Consider the following 22,324-nt stretch of genomic DNA (forward strand, 5'->3'; position numbering starts at 1 on the left):
GCAAACTTCTGAAAGAGAATGGAAACTTTAATTTTAATTAGTCACTGTTACCGTTGACCAGCATCAGGTGAGGCAGGCAGCGTGGGCAAACATGCATGTGGACAGGCGTACCAAATTAAGCATGTAGAACCTAAAATAAATATAACGATAAACAAAACAAAATTTAACTAAAGAAAAATTCAATGCAAGAATATTTCACAACACTTACTAATATGAAAAACAATCATGCATAAAACAGTGCATCATACAGAGACAATAGAGAAGGAATGGTGTTATGTAGTAACATGTAGAAATTCAAAACTTTAGGATTTAAAATATACACAGCTTCCATTAAAACAGAATGTGAAACATAACTGCTACTATTGAATGCTATATACATGAACCAATTAAAATTAAATTTAATAAATGCTGGTAATAAGTATACACTACCACAATCAAGTCTTACATCATGGATATCAATCTTAATGTATCCAACTGTTTGCTGAAAACATAAAGTCCACTATAGTCTATTCAGTTGTTGTTTTTCACGAGAAATGAGGGGTATTTTGATCGGTGTTCATTATAGATGCCTCTTGCTAGTAGCCAGAGTTGGGATGTAGTCAATATATACTGCAGGGCTGTGTCTTCTGCAACTGGTACTGATGATTTTAATTTACTTCTTTTGTGGTTTATGGATGGACAGTATAGAAGAATGTGTTCCAGATCTTCATCATGATTATTATATCACAGACAAGTAGGATTATCAGAAATGTGAAATCGGTGTAGGTACAATTGTGTGACAATGTGAGCTGTTCTGGCTCTTGTTAAACATATTTGAACATGTCTGGGCAAGTTTTTGTACATTTCCAGGTCATTTGGTTTCTTTTGTACAGACTGTAAAATGTTTCCTTTGTCAGAAGAGAGCCAATTGTTGATCCATAGGTTTATAAAATGAGACTTTACTGAAGCAAAAGCACTGGATAGAGATATCACTTGAAGAGGTCTTGGTTGCAAATATGTTGCCTGTTTTGCAATATTATCGACTTTCTCGTCTCCAGGTATACCACAATGACTAGGTATCCATTGAAATGTTATTTCCTTTTGGAGTTTTTTTTAGTTTACTTAGTTGTTTCTGAACTGGAATAATTCTATGTGCATATAGGTTTGGTACATATTTAATTATATTAAATATAGCCCCCTTGGAGTCGGTAAGTATGCAAATAGATTTTTCAGAAATTTGAGTTACACACTGAAGAGCAGCATCAATAGCTAGCAATTCAGTGTCAAGATTAGAGGAGGATGAACATGGTATGAAATAACTTTCTTGATATTTTGGAATATAATACCCTCCTCCTGATGTCCCATTATTAGGATTTAGAGATCCATCTGTATAAATTTGAAGGTGATCCTTATATGTGCTGCAAAGTAGTTCCATGGCATCTAACTGAAGAATGTATGGAGGATCATTTTTGGAATGATTTCCTGGAATTTGTATGCTATGTTCTGGAATCACCCTTTCCATGGAGGAATTTCGTTCACAACTGGAGTTTTAGCAATGAGTGTGTCTGTGATATAGACTGGTATTTCTTCTTTTTTATTTTATAGTAATTACACAGGATATTAACTTGACACTGAATTACTAGCTATTGATGCTGCTCTTCAGTGTGTTGCTCAAATTTCTGAAAAATCTATTTGCATACTTACTGACTCCAAGGAGGCAATATTTAATATAATTAAATATGTACCAAACCTATATGCACATAGAATTATTCCAATTCAGAAACAACTAAATTAAATATGTACCAAACCTATATGCACATAGAAGTATTCCAATTCAGAAACAACTAAGTAAACTGAAAAAACTCCAAAAGGAAATAACATTTCAATGGATACCTAGTCATTGTGGTATACCTGGAAACGAGAAAGTCGATAATATTGCAAAACAGGCAACATATTTGCAACAAGACCGCTTCAAGTGATATCTCTATCCAGTGCTTTTGCTTCAGTAAAGCCTCATTTTATAAACCTATGGATCAACAATTGGCTCTTCCGACAAAGAAAGCATTTTACAGTCTGTACAAAAGAAACCAAGTGACCTGGAAATGTACAAAAACTTGCCCAGACATGTTCAAACATTTTTAACAAGAGCCAGAACAGCTCACATTGTCACACAATTGTACCTACACCGATTTCACATTTCTGATAATCCTACTTGTCTGTGATGTAATAATCATGATGAAGATCTGGAACACATTCTTCTATACTGTCCATCCATAAACCACAAAAGAAGTAAATTAAAATCATCAGTACCAGTTGCAGAAGCCATAGCCCTGCAGTATATATTGATTACATCCCAACTCTGGCTACTAGCAACAGGCATCTATAATGAACACCGATCAAAATACCCCTCATTTCTCATGAAAAACAACAACTGAATAGACTACAGTGGACTCTAGTGGACTTTATGTTGTCAGGAAACAGCTGGATACATTAAGAAGATTCTGCAAATCAAGATTTTCAGGTATAACTCCCTGTAAAGTTGATTTGAATAATTTTGAGGGAAAAATTGTTCCGGAGCCGGGTATCGAACCCGGGACCTTTGGTTTAACGTACCGGGTTCGATACCCGGCTCCGGAACAATTTTTCCCTCGAAATTATTGAAATTATTAAGAAGATTGATTGATTAGATCTTTTTGTAATACATAGTGTCTGATAGGTTGAATATTACATTCAATTTCTAGGGCAACAGTTGATGTGGTTTTTGGTACTCCTAGGCATAATCTTAAGGCTGAGTTTTTTTTTTTCATTGCTTATATCATGGATATAAAATGGCAAACTAGTTAACAATAATAGGCAATAGTGATGAACAATCCACAGAAATAAAATTACTACCACGTAAGTAATTTTCATTTTCCATATAATTCCTCATACAGCCTATTCAAACTGTTACACATTTAGTTAAATATTATGTGAAACTGTGAAGACTATTTGAGACATTTTGCGCAAAATACATTTTCCTTAACATTCGCAAGCCCTACAACTCAAAAAAGCTATGGCCTTTCAAGACCTGTTACTGAATCCCGTTTTCTACTTGTTTCCTGCTTTGTCCATCAAAGATGTGATGGGAAATCTGTCCATAAAACACGAAATGTTGTGGGTAGGGAAACGACTAATGGTATTTTTTCCTGGCCAGATGAAAATCAAAGAGTTATAGATTTATTTATTTCTCTTGAGAAGAGATTTTATGGCCCCTTAAAAAACTCCATTGCCCTAGGCCAGGTATGAACTCATGAATTTTAAATCAAATGGAAAGAACCATTAGACCAATAAGGACTAGTCCTACAAATGAAGTGTGAAAATATTTTAAATTATTATTTAGGAGAAATATCCTAATTGCTAAGAAAACAAATAATGTATTGTTTAGCCTCTTTTTTGTATGTTTAAGCAGGAATGTTATGAATATGGGTGTGTGAATGAGTAGGTAAAGTCTCTGATGGAAACAAAGGGAAAGGGAACAATTGGTTTAAGAAATTTACTTCATGTCTTTTTTTCTTTGTAAATTGCATATCTGGAATTATAACAGCAAACTGATTCTGTAGCAGTCTGAGTGCTTTCTTTATATAATGACGAAGGAAAGACTGAACAAAGTGATGTACACTACATATCCATTATAAAATTTGTCTATTTTATGCATTACATCCGAAATCATAACTATCCAAAAGATATGGACAAAATTTCCGAAGGGAGCATAGGATTCCAGATAGAACAAATTTTCAGAAACGCAATGTACACAGGCTTCAGCTGCAGTGCTATGAACTTCTACACCCTGCTAGACCAAAACAACTTTGGAGACTTAAATAATTATGTACCACAATTATTATTATTATTATTATTATTATTATTAGGGGACGGATGAGCATATTTGCATGTTTTATTCCTTATTTCAAAACCGTATGCTACCATGATTTATATGCGTTTCAAGAGGTTTGCAACCAAATGACAGGTTTTTGCGCGTGCGCGCACACACACATGCACACTTAAGAGGTTAGTGCAGATTTTCGCTTTTAGTGCATATAAATACATATTTGTTCCTTTTTATGAATATGAATCAAGTCTCAAAATAGAGTTAAAAAATGTAAAATCGCGATAGGTAAATAACGAGAGATGGAGATATGTAGCTACTTTTAAATTTCATTTAACTTATTGTAATCTGACAAAACACAGATGGGTAGCACTATTATCAATAAAGCATTCATTATTAAACTAATTGTTCTGGACAAATATAACGTGACAGCCCAACAATTCTCCATCATCATCATCATCATCATCATCATCATCATCATCATCATCATCATCATCATCATCATCATCATCATCATCATTTCAATTCATTCATTACAAGTGTAATGTAGATCCACTGTCTGTGGTGCACTCTGTACAGTCTCCGAGTAGTCTACTCTTCTCGACACTACTGACATCTGTGAGCCATCCTTATAGAGTAGGGGAGACTAATGGCAAGTTCAGGCTAGCAAAAATTTTGTGGGCATTAATTATGTGAATGGAAAATGAAAGTAAAATGCTTAAAATAAAATCAGTTTTTCGTTTTTTATAGTGCATACTTCGTTACTTTTAGTGCATATATCCTGGTTTTTAAGAACATATGTGCATGCATATTTTTTAACATTTTAGTGCATATGATTCCGCCCTCTAATCATCATCATCATCATCATCATCATCATCATCATCATCATCATCATCATCATCATCATCATCATCATCATCATTACAGTACAACCTGCCTTAAACGAACCCTTCATTAAATGGAAAACTGTCTTGAATGGGAATATTTTCTGTCCCATGATTTCAAAGCTGAATTCCCTGGATTAAATAGAAAATGTCCAACATGGAAACAGGAATCAAAATAAGTCTTCATAAGAAAATTTCCAATATTCCAAAGTGTATCACTTAGAAGAATTTTAGGCACCCTACACATTCTACACAATTTCAGTATTCATGAATCGGTAATCAGTTGTGTAACAGTATTGGACATCCCTTGATACTACAAATAAACTATTGTATTCACGCAGTTCATCTCACTTGGAACATTTTACAGTTGGTTACCTCCTACAAGTTCAAGCAGGCAGCTGGTTATTCCAATTCTTTCGTTATTCCGAGAGGAGTCGAAACATAAAGCAATTGTAATATGCGTTACAAGAGCGGTATGTTGATGTTTTCATGTTCGAGGAAAAGATTGAAAAAGTGAAACGTAGTTGAGCTTTTTTAATTTCCGAGAACATGAAAACAAACATACTGCTCGTGTATCGTACATTATTTTGTGCGAAGATCGTTTATTACATACCTGAAAGAGGAATTTCTAATTAGTTGCAATGAAATCTCCATCTTGGTTTCTGTTCAATGACAGCAATTTTGGAAAACAAAAATATCTCTCTTCAACATTGTTGCTATAAAAAGTTTTCTGTGTTTACTATACTGCAGCAGGCCGTGATATACGTCTGTCTTTTTTTTCCCCCAGTCTATAAATGCGAACTTAAAACAAACGGTAAGGTTATGTAATGATTTATTTTTCATTTTAATATTTTAACAATATTATTTATATAACATATTGCAGTAATAACATCGGCATCTGGAATCTTGTTGATTTTTTTCACAGCTTCCTTAATGTTACTTGCATCACGAATGCAATAACTTTAGTGGAGTAGTAGAGTTTACTTAATTTTTGCAAATATTTAAAAACAATAATTAACAGTACAATTTAGATGAAATTGCAGTGGTAAGTTTCCAATTTATAATTATTACTATGTTGAACGTCTCTAAAAATCATATGTTAAAAGCCTAAAGCAGTAAAATGAATATGTCTCTTAAGCAGTAAGAAGAGGGAAATTGTTATGTGTGTTACGTTGGGAATACTGAATGTGGTATTTCACACTTACCGCGTATTGGTTTTGTGCGGAAAGCAAGCAAATACGCACGATCTCGCACAAAATACATTTCCTTTGTAGTTCTTCTGTTGCTTGCTGCCTTGCTTGAAGAATTTTTTTACCGTAGTTGCTTCTTGATTGTTGTATATCTTTGTTCTTTCCAGTTGCTAAACTAATGAATGGCCATCTATGGAATTCAAATTTTAACTGTACAGTACTTCCTGCGGTATTCATCCATGACTACCTGTACTGACATTCAATTGTTTGCCTCTTCCAGAAATTTTATTCTATAAAAGCTCTAGACCAGCATTTCTTACTTCACTCGTAGTCTGATAGTTGTCATTATGTCTTCAAAAACAAGAGTTGTACTTAATTTTAACAGAGTAAAAGTGATTCATGTGAGCGAGATTAATTGTTTGTTAAACAGATCATGAAGATATTCAACGTCGGTAAAAGTCAAGTGTAGGAGATTCTAAAGAAGAAAACGGATATTTTGAAGTTGTGTAAAAAACTGTGCTAATGGAAAAATAAAAAGAGAACTTAAGAAAACCGAAATGATGTCATTAATGACATGGGAGTGGCTTGTCAGTGTCAGGCTGAAAAATCACTGAGTGTTGGGGCCTATGAACAGGAAAAGATATGCCTAGTGTTTGTGATTTCTCAGGCTGAAGTGTTTGTGGAAAGTCAGGCAGCCAAAAATGTAAACTGTGTACAGGAAATTCTGTTTGATTACTGGAAAAGAAAAAGTGAATATTTTTTTTCTGTTCAGTGTAATGTTTGCATGTGTTCAATTACAGTGTGAATAACTAAATAAGTAAGATATTTTATTTCATCTGAATTACGTGCATGTGCATATCCTTGGATTAATTTTATACTACAGAAAACTGACTTAGTGGAAAATTTTCCTGGTTCCTTGCGATTCTATTAAGGATAGTTTTTACATCATTATTATTTTTATTATTATTATTATTATTATGAAAAAGGAACATCATCTGCGGACCTCTCGAAAAAGAACTAAGGAAGAGACCAGTGAAGTGCTTTGTGTGGAGTGTGGCATTATATCGGGCAGAAACATGGGCATTATGACGAAGTGAAGAGAAATGACTACAACTTTTCCACATGTATTTCAGAACTGGTCAATTTAATTTCAATTGATCAAGAAGAGAAAAAGAAATTGGTTAGATCACCGGCTAAGAAGAAACTTCTATTGAATGATACATTGGGAGGAATAGTGAATGGGAGAAAAGTTCGGTGCAGAAGAAAATATCATATAACATTAGATACAACAATAAGACAACATTAAGATACATGGATCATATACAGAGAAAGGCTGAAAATAGGGAAGATTAGAGAATGCTGGGTTTGCAGTGAAAGACCTGTCCTTGGGCAGAAAACTACGAATAATAATAATAATAATAATAATAATAATAATAATAATAATAATAATAATAATAATAATTATTATTATTATTATTATATAAATCCCTTTCTCCAGTAGCCAGGTGTATTAAAAGTGCTAATTTGCACGATCTGATTTGATCTTACTTATGCATGATATATCCTTACTAGTATTTAATATCTTTTATTATTTGTTAGATACTGCTATCTATTTTGTTAGTATTTGGTCAATGATTAATGTTGACTATTATATTGATTATATTTCATCTCAATGCCATTTTCTGTCATTCATTGTCATCATTTGTTTTATTTTGTTTATTGTATCTTGTGCTAAACTGTAATTGGCCTTTGTGCTGTTGTTTAGCACGTTAATATTATAAATAAATAAATAAATAAATAAATAAATAAATAATAATAATAATTATTATTATTATTATTCGCAGATGTATGACATCTTATTTACAATGCAATGCATGATCTGCACTTTGACTTTGTGTAAGTAAATGTAAATAATAATAATAATAATAATAATAATAATAATAATAATAATAATAATAATAATAATAATAATAATAATAATAAAAGCAACACATAATTTCAGACTATTTCCGAATCAGTAAAAACAGCTTAGGTGCGGCAATGTTTATGGTCCCGTAACACTGCAGATGAAATTCGGCAGAGTATTCAGACTGTGGCATGCAACAGCTCTTTTCACATTTGGTGACGCCTAATATAGAAACTTTGTAACACACATCTTATTAGTTACAGAAAATGATACTTGGAATGAAATATTAACTACGCTTTCATAGTAAACTTTCGATTTCAATATAAGACTAACAATTTATGTAAAATATAATTGAGGTAAAAGACATTTAATATGCTAATATTTTCACCAAAGCACAAAATGTTACAAACTTTCTTACTTTAGTTCGTATCTGCGACTCGAAAAGGTTTACCAGTTCCAGAAGTTGATCCCACGTTAAGTTCATGAAGGTAATAGAATGGATGGGAGATAATCTGGATTTGGGTAGGACACTCCGGTGACAACACTGCACAAGAAAAAACACCAAAAGTACCAAATAAATCAGGTTGTAGAAAGGGATACCAGTAAATTACAACAATATAGAACAAAAAATAAATAAATAATTAAAAAAAACTGATCGTGTAATTAACTTATGGTGTAAATATCTATTTTATTTTCTATGTCCAGAGTCCTAATTTATTTTTTTGATTTGCAAGACACCTACCTGTCGGTCACACAAAATGTGAATATATTGAATGTAAGAATATTTAAATTAAAAAAATATTTTCTGTTTATCTTCCTTCAATCTTCATAAATGTGTTTATAAGTAACACTAAATATGAAGTAAGTAGTGCTTAATATTTATTCGTGCATCTGTAATCTAGTTTATAATTAGGCTACAGTGAAAAATCTATTGAGGATAAATTTTTTCCTTAAATATGGGATTTTCTTAAAACTGTGTTTTCACTTAAGGGAGGAAGAGCCAAGAGTAAAAATTAAAATACTCTTAGACCATTTAACACATATTAACATATTCTTAGTACCCATTAAATTTACTAATAGTATACATATATTAATAATATACTTTTGCAAACATAATATACTTTCACAAATCTGCAACATGTTTTTAAGCATGAGTACTTTAATTAAATTTACAATTTTCATATACAAGCACATAATACATTTCTAGAAGCTTACTTTGAATCGAGATATCGATGCATACTATCAATTTTAATGTACATCTGCTAATGTCATACCGACATGGACACATCTTATATAGAAATCCATTAAAAAAACTGTTGAATAGGTACGGAATTTCATTAAAACAGGTTGTGTATTCGCAAATCTAAATGTATTTCTTAAAAGTAGAATTTTCCTTAAAGCGATGATCCTTAAAAGTGGGAATTTCTTTAAAAAAAAAAAAAAAAAAAGGGGGGGGGGATGTTAAAACGAGGTTTTATTGTATATAGGCTATATGACTGTTAGATCCGAAAATAAATCTAGACTGAAATCCTCAGAGATGAAACTTAGGCGAAGAACAGCAGGATACAACAGAGGTCAAACTAAACAACGAAATATTACAATAACTGAAAGTAACCCCCATTAAAAAAACAGTACTGGTAACATACCAGACAGAAAGATACACATCTGAAATCGATCTGTCTTTGTCATCCCCCGAAATATGTCTGATTTTAACAATTAAAGAAGCTTGACAAGTACATCTGTTCATACAGCCATTGTGATTGTTTATTGTATTTTATGAATTTCAATGAACACCACTGAATATTGACTGAATTGTGTATTTTATTGCCTTAGAACTGTCACTAAATTGGCAGTAGTTAGGTTACTACTAGTAATTATGGTACCTCACTAATTTAAGACACAGCAGATTAAGGCGTCATGCTGCAAATGAACATGCAAATATAGAATGCACTTATTCGCAAAGAAATATGTAACATTTTCGACAATAATTATTTTATTGATGAGACAATATGGTATAAAAAACCGAAAAACTGCACGTTAATTCGAACATATTGGGTCAGTTGAATAAAAATCAGTAAAATCTTATAGGTGCCCATTTGGCACTGAAAGTTATTACTGATTAGTAAATGCAATCACTGATTTTCATTTAAATAAAAATGCACAACATTTACATCTGATATACTGCAAATGGCCTTGCTACATAAGGTAAAACAAGGTAGACAACGTTTCTTAAGAGGCTGACACTTCCTCTTTCAAATCTTAAAACCTCTGAATTACTGGAACTGATATCTTTTCTGTTTTAAACTTATTTTCCTGACATATAGGTAGAAAAGCTGTCATTTTCTTCACAACCTAACAACAAACACTTAAAGTCAATTTTTTAGCAAACTTAAAAATTTATAAGTAATTACTGGATCAGACAAGTAATTACTGAATTTTATTCAAGCCATATAAGCGTTCACTGAAGAAATAAGTGTTTACTAGATAAAAAAATAAATGATCACTATTCAGTAAACTCTAAACTGCAAGTCATTACTTAAGGGTACTGGGTAGAGCTGGTAACAATATTTTCGCCCATAAATATGAATATATAAATTATTTTTTTCCTCTGTTTCTATCAAACACAGACTAATGTCCTTGGCACCATGTGATAAACAAATGCTGGTAAGTTGTGAGCTGGTCACAGAAAGAAATTATCTTTCATTGTTTTAGTATAGGTATGGCAGAAAGAAAAGTATATTAAATTTGTAATTGTCAACGTTAGGAACCTATTGCAAAAAGTTCTAATCTTACACTTTTCAAACTTTCCCCCATGTCAAAAACATATTATTTGAGAAAATAAGTGGAATAAAAATAGTATTTTTTAAATTACACAAGCACAATGACATGTATCTCCACATTTTCACTACTTGAATTAAATATTTTAAAATAGTAGTCCAGTCATTTTGAAGAACTACATAGTTTACATCAGCATACAAAATTTCAGCCCTTTATCTTATGTAGTTTCTGAGTAAACGGATGGCAATTTTGCCCATATCAGAGCACTTTAACATGCAGTGAATATTTAGGACCTCTAGTTATACTTCATTACCATGCTGAGAATGTTTATCACGATTAAAAATTAATTACTCTTGGTCAGTTTTCAACCAGAGGGCTTCAGATCCAATGGCATGCAGACCACAAAAGATAGCTGCCAGTATGACATAATAATACTTGATGAAACCTGACTTGTACTACTCATGAGTATACGGATCAATAACAGCTGAAAGGAAAACTGTTTCGCCAGTTTATCTATCTTGTTAGTGAGTTTGAAGGAGTAATATTTTAAATCAGTACTGACCCAGAGATTTGGCACTAGCATGTATGGGTCTCTACTTAGTACTTGTACAAGCTTTCAAAGTTCTGACCAAATCTTATGAATCATTCTGTATAAAAAGGCAATTAAACATTACAGACTGATCCATTTGGGAAGGCTTGAACAAAAATTTTCTATAAAAATTATATCAGGAGTGATAAAAAAAGTCACTTTATTTCCAATAAGATATTAAAACATGAAAGTTAGGTATAATTACTTTTATAAACAAAAGAAATAAGATCATCACTTTATAATGACTGAAAACAGAAATGCTGTTTACTGCAAGATAACAAGGTGTAATGTCTGTTGTGGTTTGCAAAATTTTAAAGTGCAGCACTAATTCAACATCGTTTGTGCCGAGTACAGGTTTGGAGAGCTCCAAATTAAAACTCAACAATATTACAGTATCCCCCATTAGAAGAATGAATGTGTTCTCGAAGCCAAAGCTGCTGTTAGCACTGCTATTCAAGCATGTCCCAAGATGAATCTTAGCCGACTGTCTGCAGAGATAGTTATGACATACACAACTAGCGAACGTTACCTGAAACTCTACTGCATGCAATGTGGTCAAACAATACATAATGCGAATATCCAGAAACAGATCACATTTGCTATTCAAACCACAGCTGCAAGAGAAAAACAACGTGGGCATGGTGTTTCAGAAAAAGTTAGTGATTTTATAAATAACATTTTACATAAACTGGTGTGATCATGATGGGCCAATAACATCACCTCCAAATTCTTCAGGACTAATGTCACCTAATTTCTTTGATTGGGATTTTATGAAGAACGTTATCTATGCCAACAAGCCATGAATATTAATGATCTCAAAACTAACATTGTCTAGTTTTAAAAATACTGAGTGTTAGATCAGACATGGGAGGAATTAGCCTCACAATATAAATTGTGTTGTGTACACAATTGTGGACATGTTGAGGTCTAAAATTCTAGTAAGTCCCAACCTTCTAGATGTATTTACAGATTACTGAAAAATAAATAACAACCATTCTCATATTACAGCATTTTTATTTCATGTCTTCCCAAATGGATCACCCTGAATATTTGTTTCCATGCAATTCAATATGACACAAAGATGTAGATATTACTTAAATGCAGAATTATAATAACTGCTACAGATGCTGAGCAATGACTAAAATAAACAATCAAGCTAGATACTCTACATCTTACAATTCATTTTGATTTTCAGATAAATCTATTCAAAATAATAAATTTATTTAAAAGGCTCAATTATATGATTTATCAATTTGCAAATTTATTATTTGCTAATACATCTTGAAAAGATATTTATGAACATTTTTGCCTGTACGGCATCATCAGATATTAAAAAATTTGACGAAATCTAAACATAAGTCCATTAAGTTGTACATAGTAATATGCATAACAAAAGTTGAATGATTCAACTTATGTTTAGATTTCGTAAAATTTTTTAATATCTGATGATGCCGTACAGGCGAAAATGTTCATAAATATCTTTTCAAGATGTATTAGCTAATAATAAATTTGCAAATTGATAAATCATATGATTGAGCATTTTAAATACATTTATTATCTAGATACTCTATAACTGGGACTAAACTTCAAATGTAACAAGTTTAATAGTTTAAATTACATGTCTAAAAACAATATGTATAGACATGGTCAATTAAAATGGAACAATTACAAAGAGAATGTACAATCAAAAAATTCGAAAAGATTATAAAATGGATTTAAAATTAATCAACCAGAGGTGTAAAATTTGAAAGCAGCTCTGCTTAAATTAAAAATATATGATGGAAATTTATTTGCAACCTTCAATGACATTTGACAAAAGTTTTTTAGGGATTTAGTAAGTCTACATGTTATGACATTAAAATCATTTCCTTGTCTTGTGTCATAGGAATTAATATCATTTCTAAATGTTAAAGTTGGAAGATTATCTTTAACATACAAAATTAACTCTAGAATATATAAATTTATTACAGTCATGATTTTGTTTTCACGAATAATGGTTTACAAAGTTCATTAAAATTTGCATTTGATATAATTCTTATGGCCCTTTTCTGAAGCAATAGGACCCAATTTATAAAAGCACTGTGGCCCCATAGCAATATGCAATAAGTAAGATTATTTTGAAAGTAAACAAAATAAGCATCACGAATATAGTTTTCAGACACAACAGTTTTTAATCTCTTAAGGAGAAACAAAGGTCTTGAAAGTTTAGTAAATATATGATCAATATAACTTTCCCATGTCAACTTGGAGTCAACAATAATTCCTAACATATTAAACTGACTTTATTCATGATTGGTCTTCTTAAGAGCAAAAATCACACGTTCAGTTTTAGCTGGGTTCAACAAAAATCCATTTGCATTAAACCAAACTTCAACATAGTTTTCAGAGTAGCTTTATTCAAAGAATCAAGTGCAAGATTCTCAATGTCTTCTTGAAAGATCAGTAATGGTTTTAATACAGATTAACACGTTGACTGCCACTTGACGCGTATATACGTCCCTATACGTGCTGTGAGATGTACATACGCTTCAAGCGGCAGTCAACGTGTTAAATTAAATACATATTAGTTAAGTTAAAGTAATTTGATTTTGTAATACTAAAATTTTTCTAATGATACATACCTTCAGTAATTATATGAAAGTGAAATATGAATTATTTTTTACATGAAGCATTGCTCTTCTGAACAGCTATATTAACAAAATCTAAGTCTTAATTTATTTTAAAAGAGGAAAAGTTAGACTTATAGATATACATTTTATATTTATAATTTGAGCACACTAAGTGAAAATTATTTTAAACAAATGATATCTTCCAACTAATATCGTGAAATATGATGAATTTTTAAATATATATTTTTCTAGCCTCCTACGTCCCGTAAATACATGTAACATTTACTTCCCACACACAGCAGCTATTAGTATAAAGCAGTCCTGTATATTTCACGGGAAAAAATTAGAAAGATAGACAGCAGTATATAAATTCAAACATATTCTTCAAAAGATAACTTCAAGAAATGCACCGAAGATAGTTAAAAGTTAATCATCTACATATAATATATGAGCTGTTCAGAGCAAAAGTGGTGTAAGTCAAAATTGGGTAATGAGGTTCAAAGTAAATATTCTGTAAAATACAGCGCAAAGTAGCAATTAATATGGTCTTCTTGCTATCCACTGACTACTAATAGTTTAAATAAATTGAATATTAAGTGCTACTTTGCGCTGTATTTTACAGAATGTTTACTTTAACCCTCATCACCCATTTCTGACTTACACCAGTTTTGCTCTGAACGGCTCATATAATCTTCCTAATTTGTTTTCTGATGTAACAACGTGTGCGTCTGGAGGAATTCGGACGTGAGATAGAGCTAGAATGTCAACGCAAGTGGAGTCCCAAATTAAAGATTTTCCTCTAGACCATGGGATTAAGGTGAGACCATCAGGTCATTTACCATCCACACGACTAATACCTGGTGGTTCCAAAAGAGACGGGATGCCACAAGAAGTCAGAGATCTTTTAATGATATCACTGAGTGATGTATGTCTGGGAATGCGACCCTTACTCCTTGCACAGCTGAGTGCATGATGGCCGTAAATATCAGCAATTCCTCCACAAATACATTGAATGTTCTGATTGTAATTTGTATTTTTGGCAATATAATATTCTTCGGCTGTGTTGATTAATTTAGAATTGTTCACTATTTCCAAGATTTGTAAAATATTAACAATGTTATTCAATTCGTGTCCAGTCTCGATCAAATGGGCAGCAAATTTTGATTTGTTATGATTTGAAGTCTGATTTGTGTTCTTTAAATCTTGTGTTAAAATTTGTTTTAGTTTGGTCTATATATTTCTTATTGCAATTCGTACACTTGAGTTTATATATACCACTTTGCAAGTGATCGTTTTTCTCTCCTATTTTATTTGATATGATATTATTTAATGTATTATTTGTCTTGTATCACGCTGATGTTTTCTTTCCTAGAAAAGCTACATAAGCTATCTATTTTACCAAAATAGGTCATAGTGGCCCATGTTTTCCCTTTTTTACATTCTATTAGTTGAAAAGTGGTATGTGTCCTATTTTTTTGTGTTTTAATACGCTTCTTTATAAAGTTTTGTATGTTTTTTTTAAGCTGTTTTCTATTGCTAATTGTAATATGTGACTGTATTCTTTTTTGTAGGAATACTTGTTCATTGGTGTGTTTATTAATCTGTCGATGAGGTACCTAAATTTACTGATTTTATAAAAATAAAGATGGTTTGAAGTTTGGTGTATGGAATAATTTATAGTTGTAGATTTTCGGAAAAGTGTTATATATAAATTTAGTATGTTTAATTGTAATGGTTAGGTCAAGAAAATTAACTGACCTATTTTTTTTTTCTTCGTAAATTAAATTGAGATTGGGATGTAAACTACTGGACGTCTTAACTATATGTGTTGGTTTTGAGTTTCCATTGTATATTATTCAGCTATCATCAACATATCTGGAGTAAGTCGTGGTAATGATATTTAGTACCCTTCAAATTCGTTGTCTTAAGACAGGTACAAAAACTAGAACTGCAGTTCTAATGCAACATGGTAACCACTCAGTCTCCACATACGACATCTGACATTCTCTCTGAAGTACCAGTACCTAATTCATAACATATGTGAGTGTCCCTTACTTTTAAATGTGAAAGAGAAAATTTGATAGATATAATATTTTTCACATTACTTCGTCAGTATAAAAATCTTCTTTTAACTGAAATATAATTTCTGAATATAATTTTTTCTTTAGTAGGAAACTTGGTCAAGATATCTTATTTTTCAGTCAAATAATTCGTCATTATAAAATGGAGAAAATTATTATGTATATCATTAATTGAAGTTATAATTTGAGACTTAGCAGAAAAGAGAGAAACAACATAATACACAGCAATGCTACTGAAAATATTTCTGAAGAAGCCAAAATAAAATGGTAACAAACATTAAAATGCCATTAAATAAAAACTAAAACTATGAAGTTAAATATTGCATACAAAGTCTTACCTTGCTGTCAAAATTCGCGAAGTCAGCAAATGCACCTGAACTACTAGCAAATGGATCATTTTGTGTGGCAGATGGTGTTGGTGTAATGCCCTCACCACTTCCACCACCACCAAATGGATCTGCAGCAAATGGGTCTGCTTCAGTTCCTGGATTGCTAAATGGATCTATACTGGTGTTCACTCCACTCATGGCTGTAGGATCAGGACTAGGGGTCGGTGGTAGGGGAGCAGCCCGCATCGTTGGTTGCTGCATAGGACGTGGAGGAGCGGGGCGTGGTGGTGGCTGTTTGCTCTTCTTAGGAGGCAATGCTGGGCTAGGACTTTCAGGACGAGGCGGTGGTCCGCTGCTTGCTGGCTGAAGAGTGGCAAATGGATCACAGCCAAATGGATCTTTGCCCGTCATCTAAAACAAAAGTAAAAACATTAAATCAGTTATACATCCGAAACTGACTAAAGTGATGTTAAAATTAGGTTTATGTGCCTATGGAAGTTCTGATTGTTAATTATGTTAACAGTGTGTGATAATTCTTATGTGGGAACAAACAAATTTCAACTAATGGTCTTTCATGCTGAATTCTAAGATAAAAATATTAAAAACCGTAACATTATACATTAAATTAATAGTTTCAATTATATGAAACATTATCAAATGAAACCTGTTAGCCCTACCTCATAAGGTCTGCTGTACTAGAAGTATGATCACGTGGTCACCTTGCTTAGAGCAATTATTGAGAACAATTTGGTTTTATACACAGGAAGTGTGCCTAACATGGCAAATCCGTGGTGATTCAATTGTTGATAGCAGAAGGTTCTGGACCACTAAGCTTACAGCGCATGAAACTTTCTCAATTATTCACATCCATAAACAAAGCTCCAGAAGGACACAGATTCTGTCCAAATGATGAAGTGAAGGCTGCAGTGCTGAAATGGTTCAAGGATCAACCAAGGTATTTTCTCGCTGATGGTATCTGACACCTCCCCACACAATGGGATGCCTGTGTGAATGCCTATGGAAACTTCTCCTAAGAAAACTTACTGCATGCACATATCCTTAAACGCTGATATTTCTGTATGTTTCATATATTTATGAACTGTAATAAATAAATTTATAAACTGGCTTGAGTAATTTTCATTTAATCATGCCCCATAATAGCAGATTTTTTTATGGTGGACATATAGCACTAATGCATTAGATTCTAGAATGAAATATATTTACAAATACTCATAATGTCATCTATAAACTGTACCATGTCAAGCAATTCACCTAAGGGTATGATTGTGCATGCAATGCCAAGTTTATGTGAATTTGTTGAAATATTTAAAAAAGTTCTCATGGTACGAACACAGCATTTAACAGTGAATTTTAATGATTTTCTCAAGTCAAGCAATATATCGTCAACACAAGTTTACTAAGTAGCCAATGTACTCTTGTATAAAAAATTCTATTTCAGACAGAATGGCATATAAGAACTGTTAGCCCTGATGACAAGAAAGCAAGGATAATTTTTAGCATCAGTAAAATTTGAAAAGGGTAAGAAAAAAATTGATAAATTTTGTGAGTTTCCACTCTCATTCAGAGGACCTGCATATTTACTTTCTGGAGGAAGCCAAGAAATTTTATCTATAAGAATTCACAGTCCTTACTTGTGTCCTTGAATCTATGATCTTCTGAGCTCAATAACTGAGAATGTTTAAGCTGGACTGATCATCACGAACATTAGAAACTGCAGTTTGTTTTACTGTTTTAAGTCATTCCCACATTGTATTAAGCTGACTTACATCAACAGGTGTTTTCGATGCAGACCGGTCTACACCTCCTCCATCACCAAAGGGATCAAAAGGATCATTCTTGGCTGCAAGGAGAACAAAGAAAAAAATTAATACACTTAACCTAAAATGCGTGGTGCACAAAACATTCTGGCTCAATACAGTATTCATCAGCAATTATTCCTTGATCGACATTATTTTAAATACAGTGAGTTCCAGCGAACATTCCTGGTGTTCCTGTTGGCCAACCAGTGATAACCCACCCCCCATTACCACCACTGGTTGCATCTGCGAGCTCAAGATTCTTTGTCTGATCAAAACTTACATACTATGTTATATTAATAACATTCGGTACTCACTCTCAACACACTAGCTGCTTGAAGTGTTGCCTATCTTGTGTAATACATAATTCACATCACATCATTCAGAGGACATTTTTCATTAAACCTGTTCACTAAATTTTTACATGGCACTGGATGACCAGGAAATTTAGCCTACATATAAAGTTTTCCCTTGTTCTGCCACATGATTTTTTTCCATATGTAAGTTTTCAAAACTGGGCATCCCTGTTTTATGACTAACCACTAAAGATGCCACTTGATTATTCTCACAAGTTCGTCTCCTCCTATCTACAATATGGCTGGTGAATCTCCTAATGCTTAGCTTATTTTAACACTCCAGACTCATGTTCATGTTATCCTTTAGACATCAGCTATTTCTGTGTAAGTGACAAGGGAGAGGGAATGAGGGAAAGAGAGATAATAACTAAATTTACGGATTAGCGACTACATTTGCCAAGCAAGTAACTATCCTAGTCCAAGGTAAACCAAGCTTGTAAACTCAGTATCTAATATTATGTTTCCTGTCACAGCACGCTTACTGCAGTACTCCAACATGGACTGCTACGTAAGTACCTAATTTAAAACTTATAAATCAGTAAATTCATTTATAAAAAATTTAATTTAGCACAATCTGTTTAAATTATTTTAGATAATCATGAATTTTCGACAACAACAGCCATGTAACATAGTAACCAAATTGCCCTTATCATACTTTACCCATATACGCAATACAACTATATTCTTAGCCTAAAATAGTTCTTGAGAGCATATGCATATATTTTAATAAATATAATTTTTAACATCATATCACAGATTATAAATTGATGAACACATATGTCACATGTGGATGAATGTAAATAATACGTGCTATTATATTTTATTATTACAAAATGTAAATATTTTTAATTAAATCATTTATAGACATTACATAGACTATTATACTATTTTAACCTTTCAAATTTATTATAGATATATTAATTTGTCCTACAGAATTTATCTGTAATGTTGACACTTAATATTTTGGGAGAAAAATTCGCTCCGGCGCCGGGGATTGAACCCGGGTCCTTGGTTCTACGTACCAAGCGCTCTGACCACTGAGCTATGCTGAATTCAATCCACAGCACCGGACCGAACCTTCCTCCTTTGATGTTTCCCTTTGTGGCCTGACTCCAAATTAGGCATATATATGCTGACGTGTATCCAATGTCAACTGCCATTATACTAGGAGCGCACTCAGCTGAGTGACTTGTTGGCTGGGAATCCGCAGTTATTATGCACTGCTAGCTAAGAGAATATTATAGATATATTAATTTGTCCACCAGATTTTATGTGTAATGTGGACACTTAATATTTTAGGAGAAAAATTCGCTCCGGAGCCGGGGATCGAACCCGGGTCCTTGGTTCTATGTACCAAGTGCTCTGATCACTGAGCTACGCCGAATTCAATCCATTGCACCAGACCGAACCTTCCTCCTTCGATGTTTCCCTTTGTGGCCTGACTCCAAGTTAGGCATATATATGTTGACGTGTATCCAATGTCAACTGCCATTATACTAGGAGCGCACTCAGCTGAGTGACTTGTTGGCTGGGAATCCGCAGTTATTATGCACTGCTAGCTAAGAGAATATTATAGATATATTAATTTGTCCACCAGATTTTATCTGTAATGTGGACATTTAATATTTTAGGAGAAAAATTCGCTCCGGAGCCGGGGATCGAACCCGGGTCCTTGGTTCTATGTACCAAGTGCTCTGATCACTGAGCTACGCCGAATTCAATCCATTGCACCAGACCGAACCTTCCTCCTTCGATGTTTCCCTTTGTGGCCTGACTCCAAGTTAGGCATATATATGTTGACGTGTATCCAATGTCAACTGCCATTATACTTGGAGCGCACTCAGCTGAGTGACTTGTTGGTTGGGAATCCACAGTTATTATGCACTGCTAGCTAAGAGAATATTATAGATATATTAATTTGTCCTAAGGCGTAGCTCAGTGGTCAGAGCGCTTGGTACGCAGAACCAAGGACCTGGGTTCGATCCCCGGCGCCGGAGCGAATTTTTCTCCTAAAATATTAAGTGTCAACATTACAGACAAATTCTGTAGGACAAATTAATATATCTATAATATTCTCTTAGCTAGCAGTACATAATAACTGCGGATTCCCAACCAACAAGTCACTCAGCTGAATGCGCTCCTAGTATAATGGCAGTTGACATTGGATACACGTCAACATATATATGCCTAACTTGGAGTCAGGCCACAAAGGGAAACCTCGAAGGAGGAAGGTTCGGTCCGGTGCTATGGATTGAATTCGGCGTAGCTCAGTCGTCAGAGCGCTTGGTACATAGAACCAAGGACCCAGGTTCGATCCCCGATGCTGGAGCGAATTTTTCTCCTAAAATATTAACTTTCAAATTTACTTTTAACATTCGATTCATTGATTCTCAAGAAAATTAACATTATTCTGATAATTGAGCTAGCTGTTTTAATAAAATGCATCTTCATGTTATGTAATTGGTTTTTGTCTGAATAATTAATATTAATGTTTGATATAGTATTTAAGTGTTAAATATAAAATTGTAATTAATGGACCTAATGATGCCTCTTGTAAGATGAAAACGTTCGTCCAAATAAAGACACAAAACCTGAACTGTATAACAATAATTATATGGAATCACCCACTTCAAGAATAAGTTTAAGATGAAAATATTATTAAGATTTTGTTTATTATAATAACTTATCGGAACCAAAATTATATTGAAAAAAAATGTTCCTTGTTTGCTCTTTCACACGAAATAAAGGGTAACCCATTTTCTTGCCAAGCATAGGGATCTTGTGGCGATATACGGCCATGCAGAACAGACAGAAATAAATTTCTTATCTTTTTCATATTTTTCAATATATGTTTTCCAAAGAAGTAATAATGTGTGTGTGTGCACGTGCGTGCGAGTATGCATGTGTGGATGTGTTATGTGAATGAGTAAACTGAGTAGTGACAGTGTGAGTGGCTAAATAGATCAATGAGTATTGGTACACCAAAAGATTGTACATACTTAGAAAGAAAATGTATAAAATGCACAATATAATAAACCGTTGTTTACAGAAAAAAAAAAAAGGTGCACTAAATAACGAGTTTATAGAGATTGGTAGCATAAGTATGGTGAACAGGGTCCTGCAGAAATTTAACCCTGCTTTTTTTCAAATGATCAATAGTTCCACATTCACATTTGATATTCATGGAGTCTTTTAGAAACCTGTCCCATGAAAGCAAAACTATATTAAAAAAATGGGAATATAGCTAACAGAGGATAATTATAGTATATGAGAAAGTAAGTAATTTGTATTAAATATGAATGCAGTTAAAAAAAAAAAAACTATTAATGCACAGATCCATATGAAATATGTTGATCACAAGGAAGGGAAGGAAGAATAAGATCCACAAATAAGGCCTACATAAAATATACTTATATTCAATTACCATTTGTAGCTGGTGCACCAAATGAAGTGAAAGGATCTGCTGCAAACGAGTCCTGCAAAACATTAATCTTCATTAGTCTCCGACTTTATATAACATAATAAATAATAGTACTTAAGTTTTTATTGTATCTGATGAAGCAGAAAGATTTTCTCTTTCAAAAATAGAAATAATAACATGATTGAACGCTGTTCACTACGTATGTGAGAAAAAACAGTAATCATTCTCCTCTTTGTAATATAACTTAAATAAGTTATTTATGTACTTTTTAACATGCATAAAATAACAGAAGTAAATCTACTTAATTTATTCGGTTATTGAAAATACAGATAAACTAATATATAAGTATATTTATAAGCAATATAAAGCATTTATATTTCAAGCAATTCTTAGTTACCGTATTTAGATTTACTTCTGTTATTTTATATACATTAGAAAATACGTAAATAACTTATTTTAATTATATTACAATAAGGGGAGATATCAGCTAAGAAAACGCCTATACACCCAATAGTATTTTCCA

General features: G+C 32.7%; 1 protein-coding gene across 5 annotated transcripts in view; it reads right to left on the reverse strand.

Annotated features, from left to right (window-relative positions):
* Positions 1-22,324, reverse strand: part of Eps-15 (Epidermal growth factor receptor pathway substrate clone 15) — a 147,886-nt gene that overhangs the window by 29,893 nt on the left and 95,669 nt on the right. For 4 of the 5 annotated variants that reach the window (XM_069825957.1, XM_069825960.1, XM_069825958.1 and 1 more), the window contains 3 exons: positions 21,805-21,856; positions 17,995-18,068; positions 16,217-16,618 (listed from right to left, as the gene is read on the reverse strand). In XM_069825957.1, the coding sequence (XP_069682058.1) occupies positions 16,217-16,618; positions 17,995-18,068; positions 21,805-21,856 (528 nt within the window). Of the gene's footprint in view, positions 1-7,941; positions 8,366-16,216; positions 16,619-17,994; positions 18,069-21,804; positions 21,857-22,324 lie in introns of those variants that run through there. The other variant, XM_069825961.1, reaches the window with a different exon arrangement.

The sequence above is a fragment of the Periplaneta americana genome, chromosome 5 (genome assembly GCF_040183065.1).
Source record: "Periplaneta americana isolate PAMFEO1 chromosome 5, P.americana_PAMFEO1_priV1, whole genome shotgun sequence".
NCBI lineage: Eukaryota > Metazoa > Arthropoda > Insecta > Blattodea > Blattidae > Periplaneta > Periplaneta americana.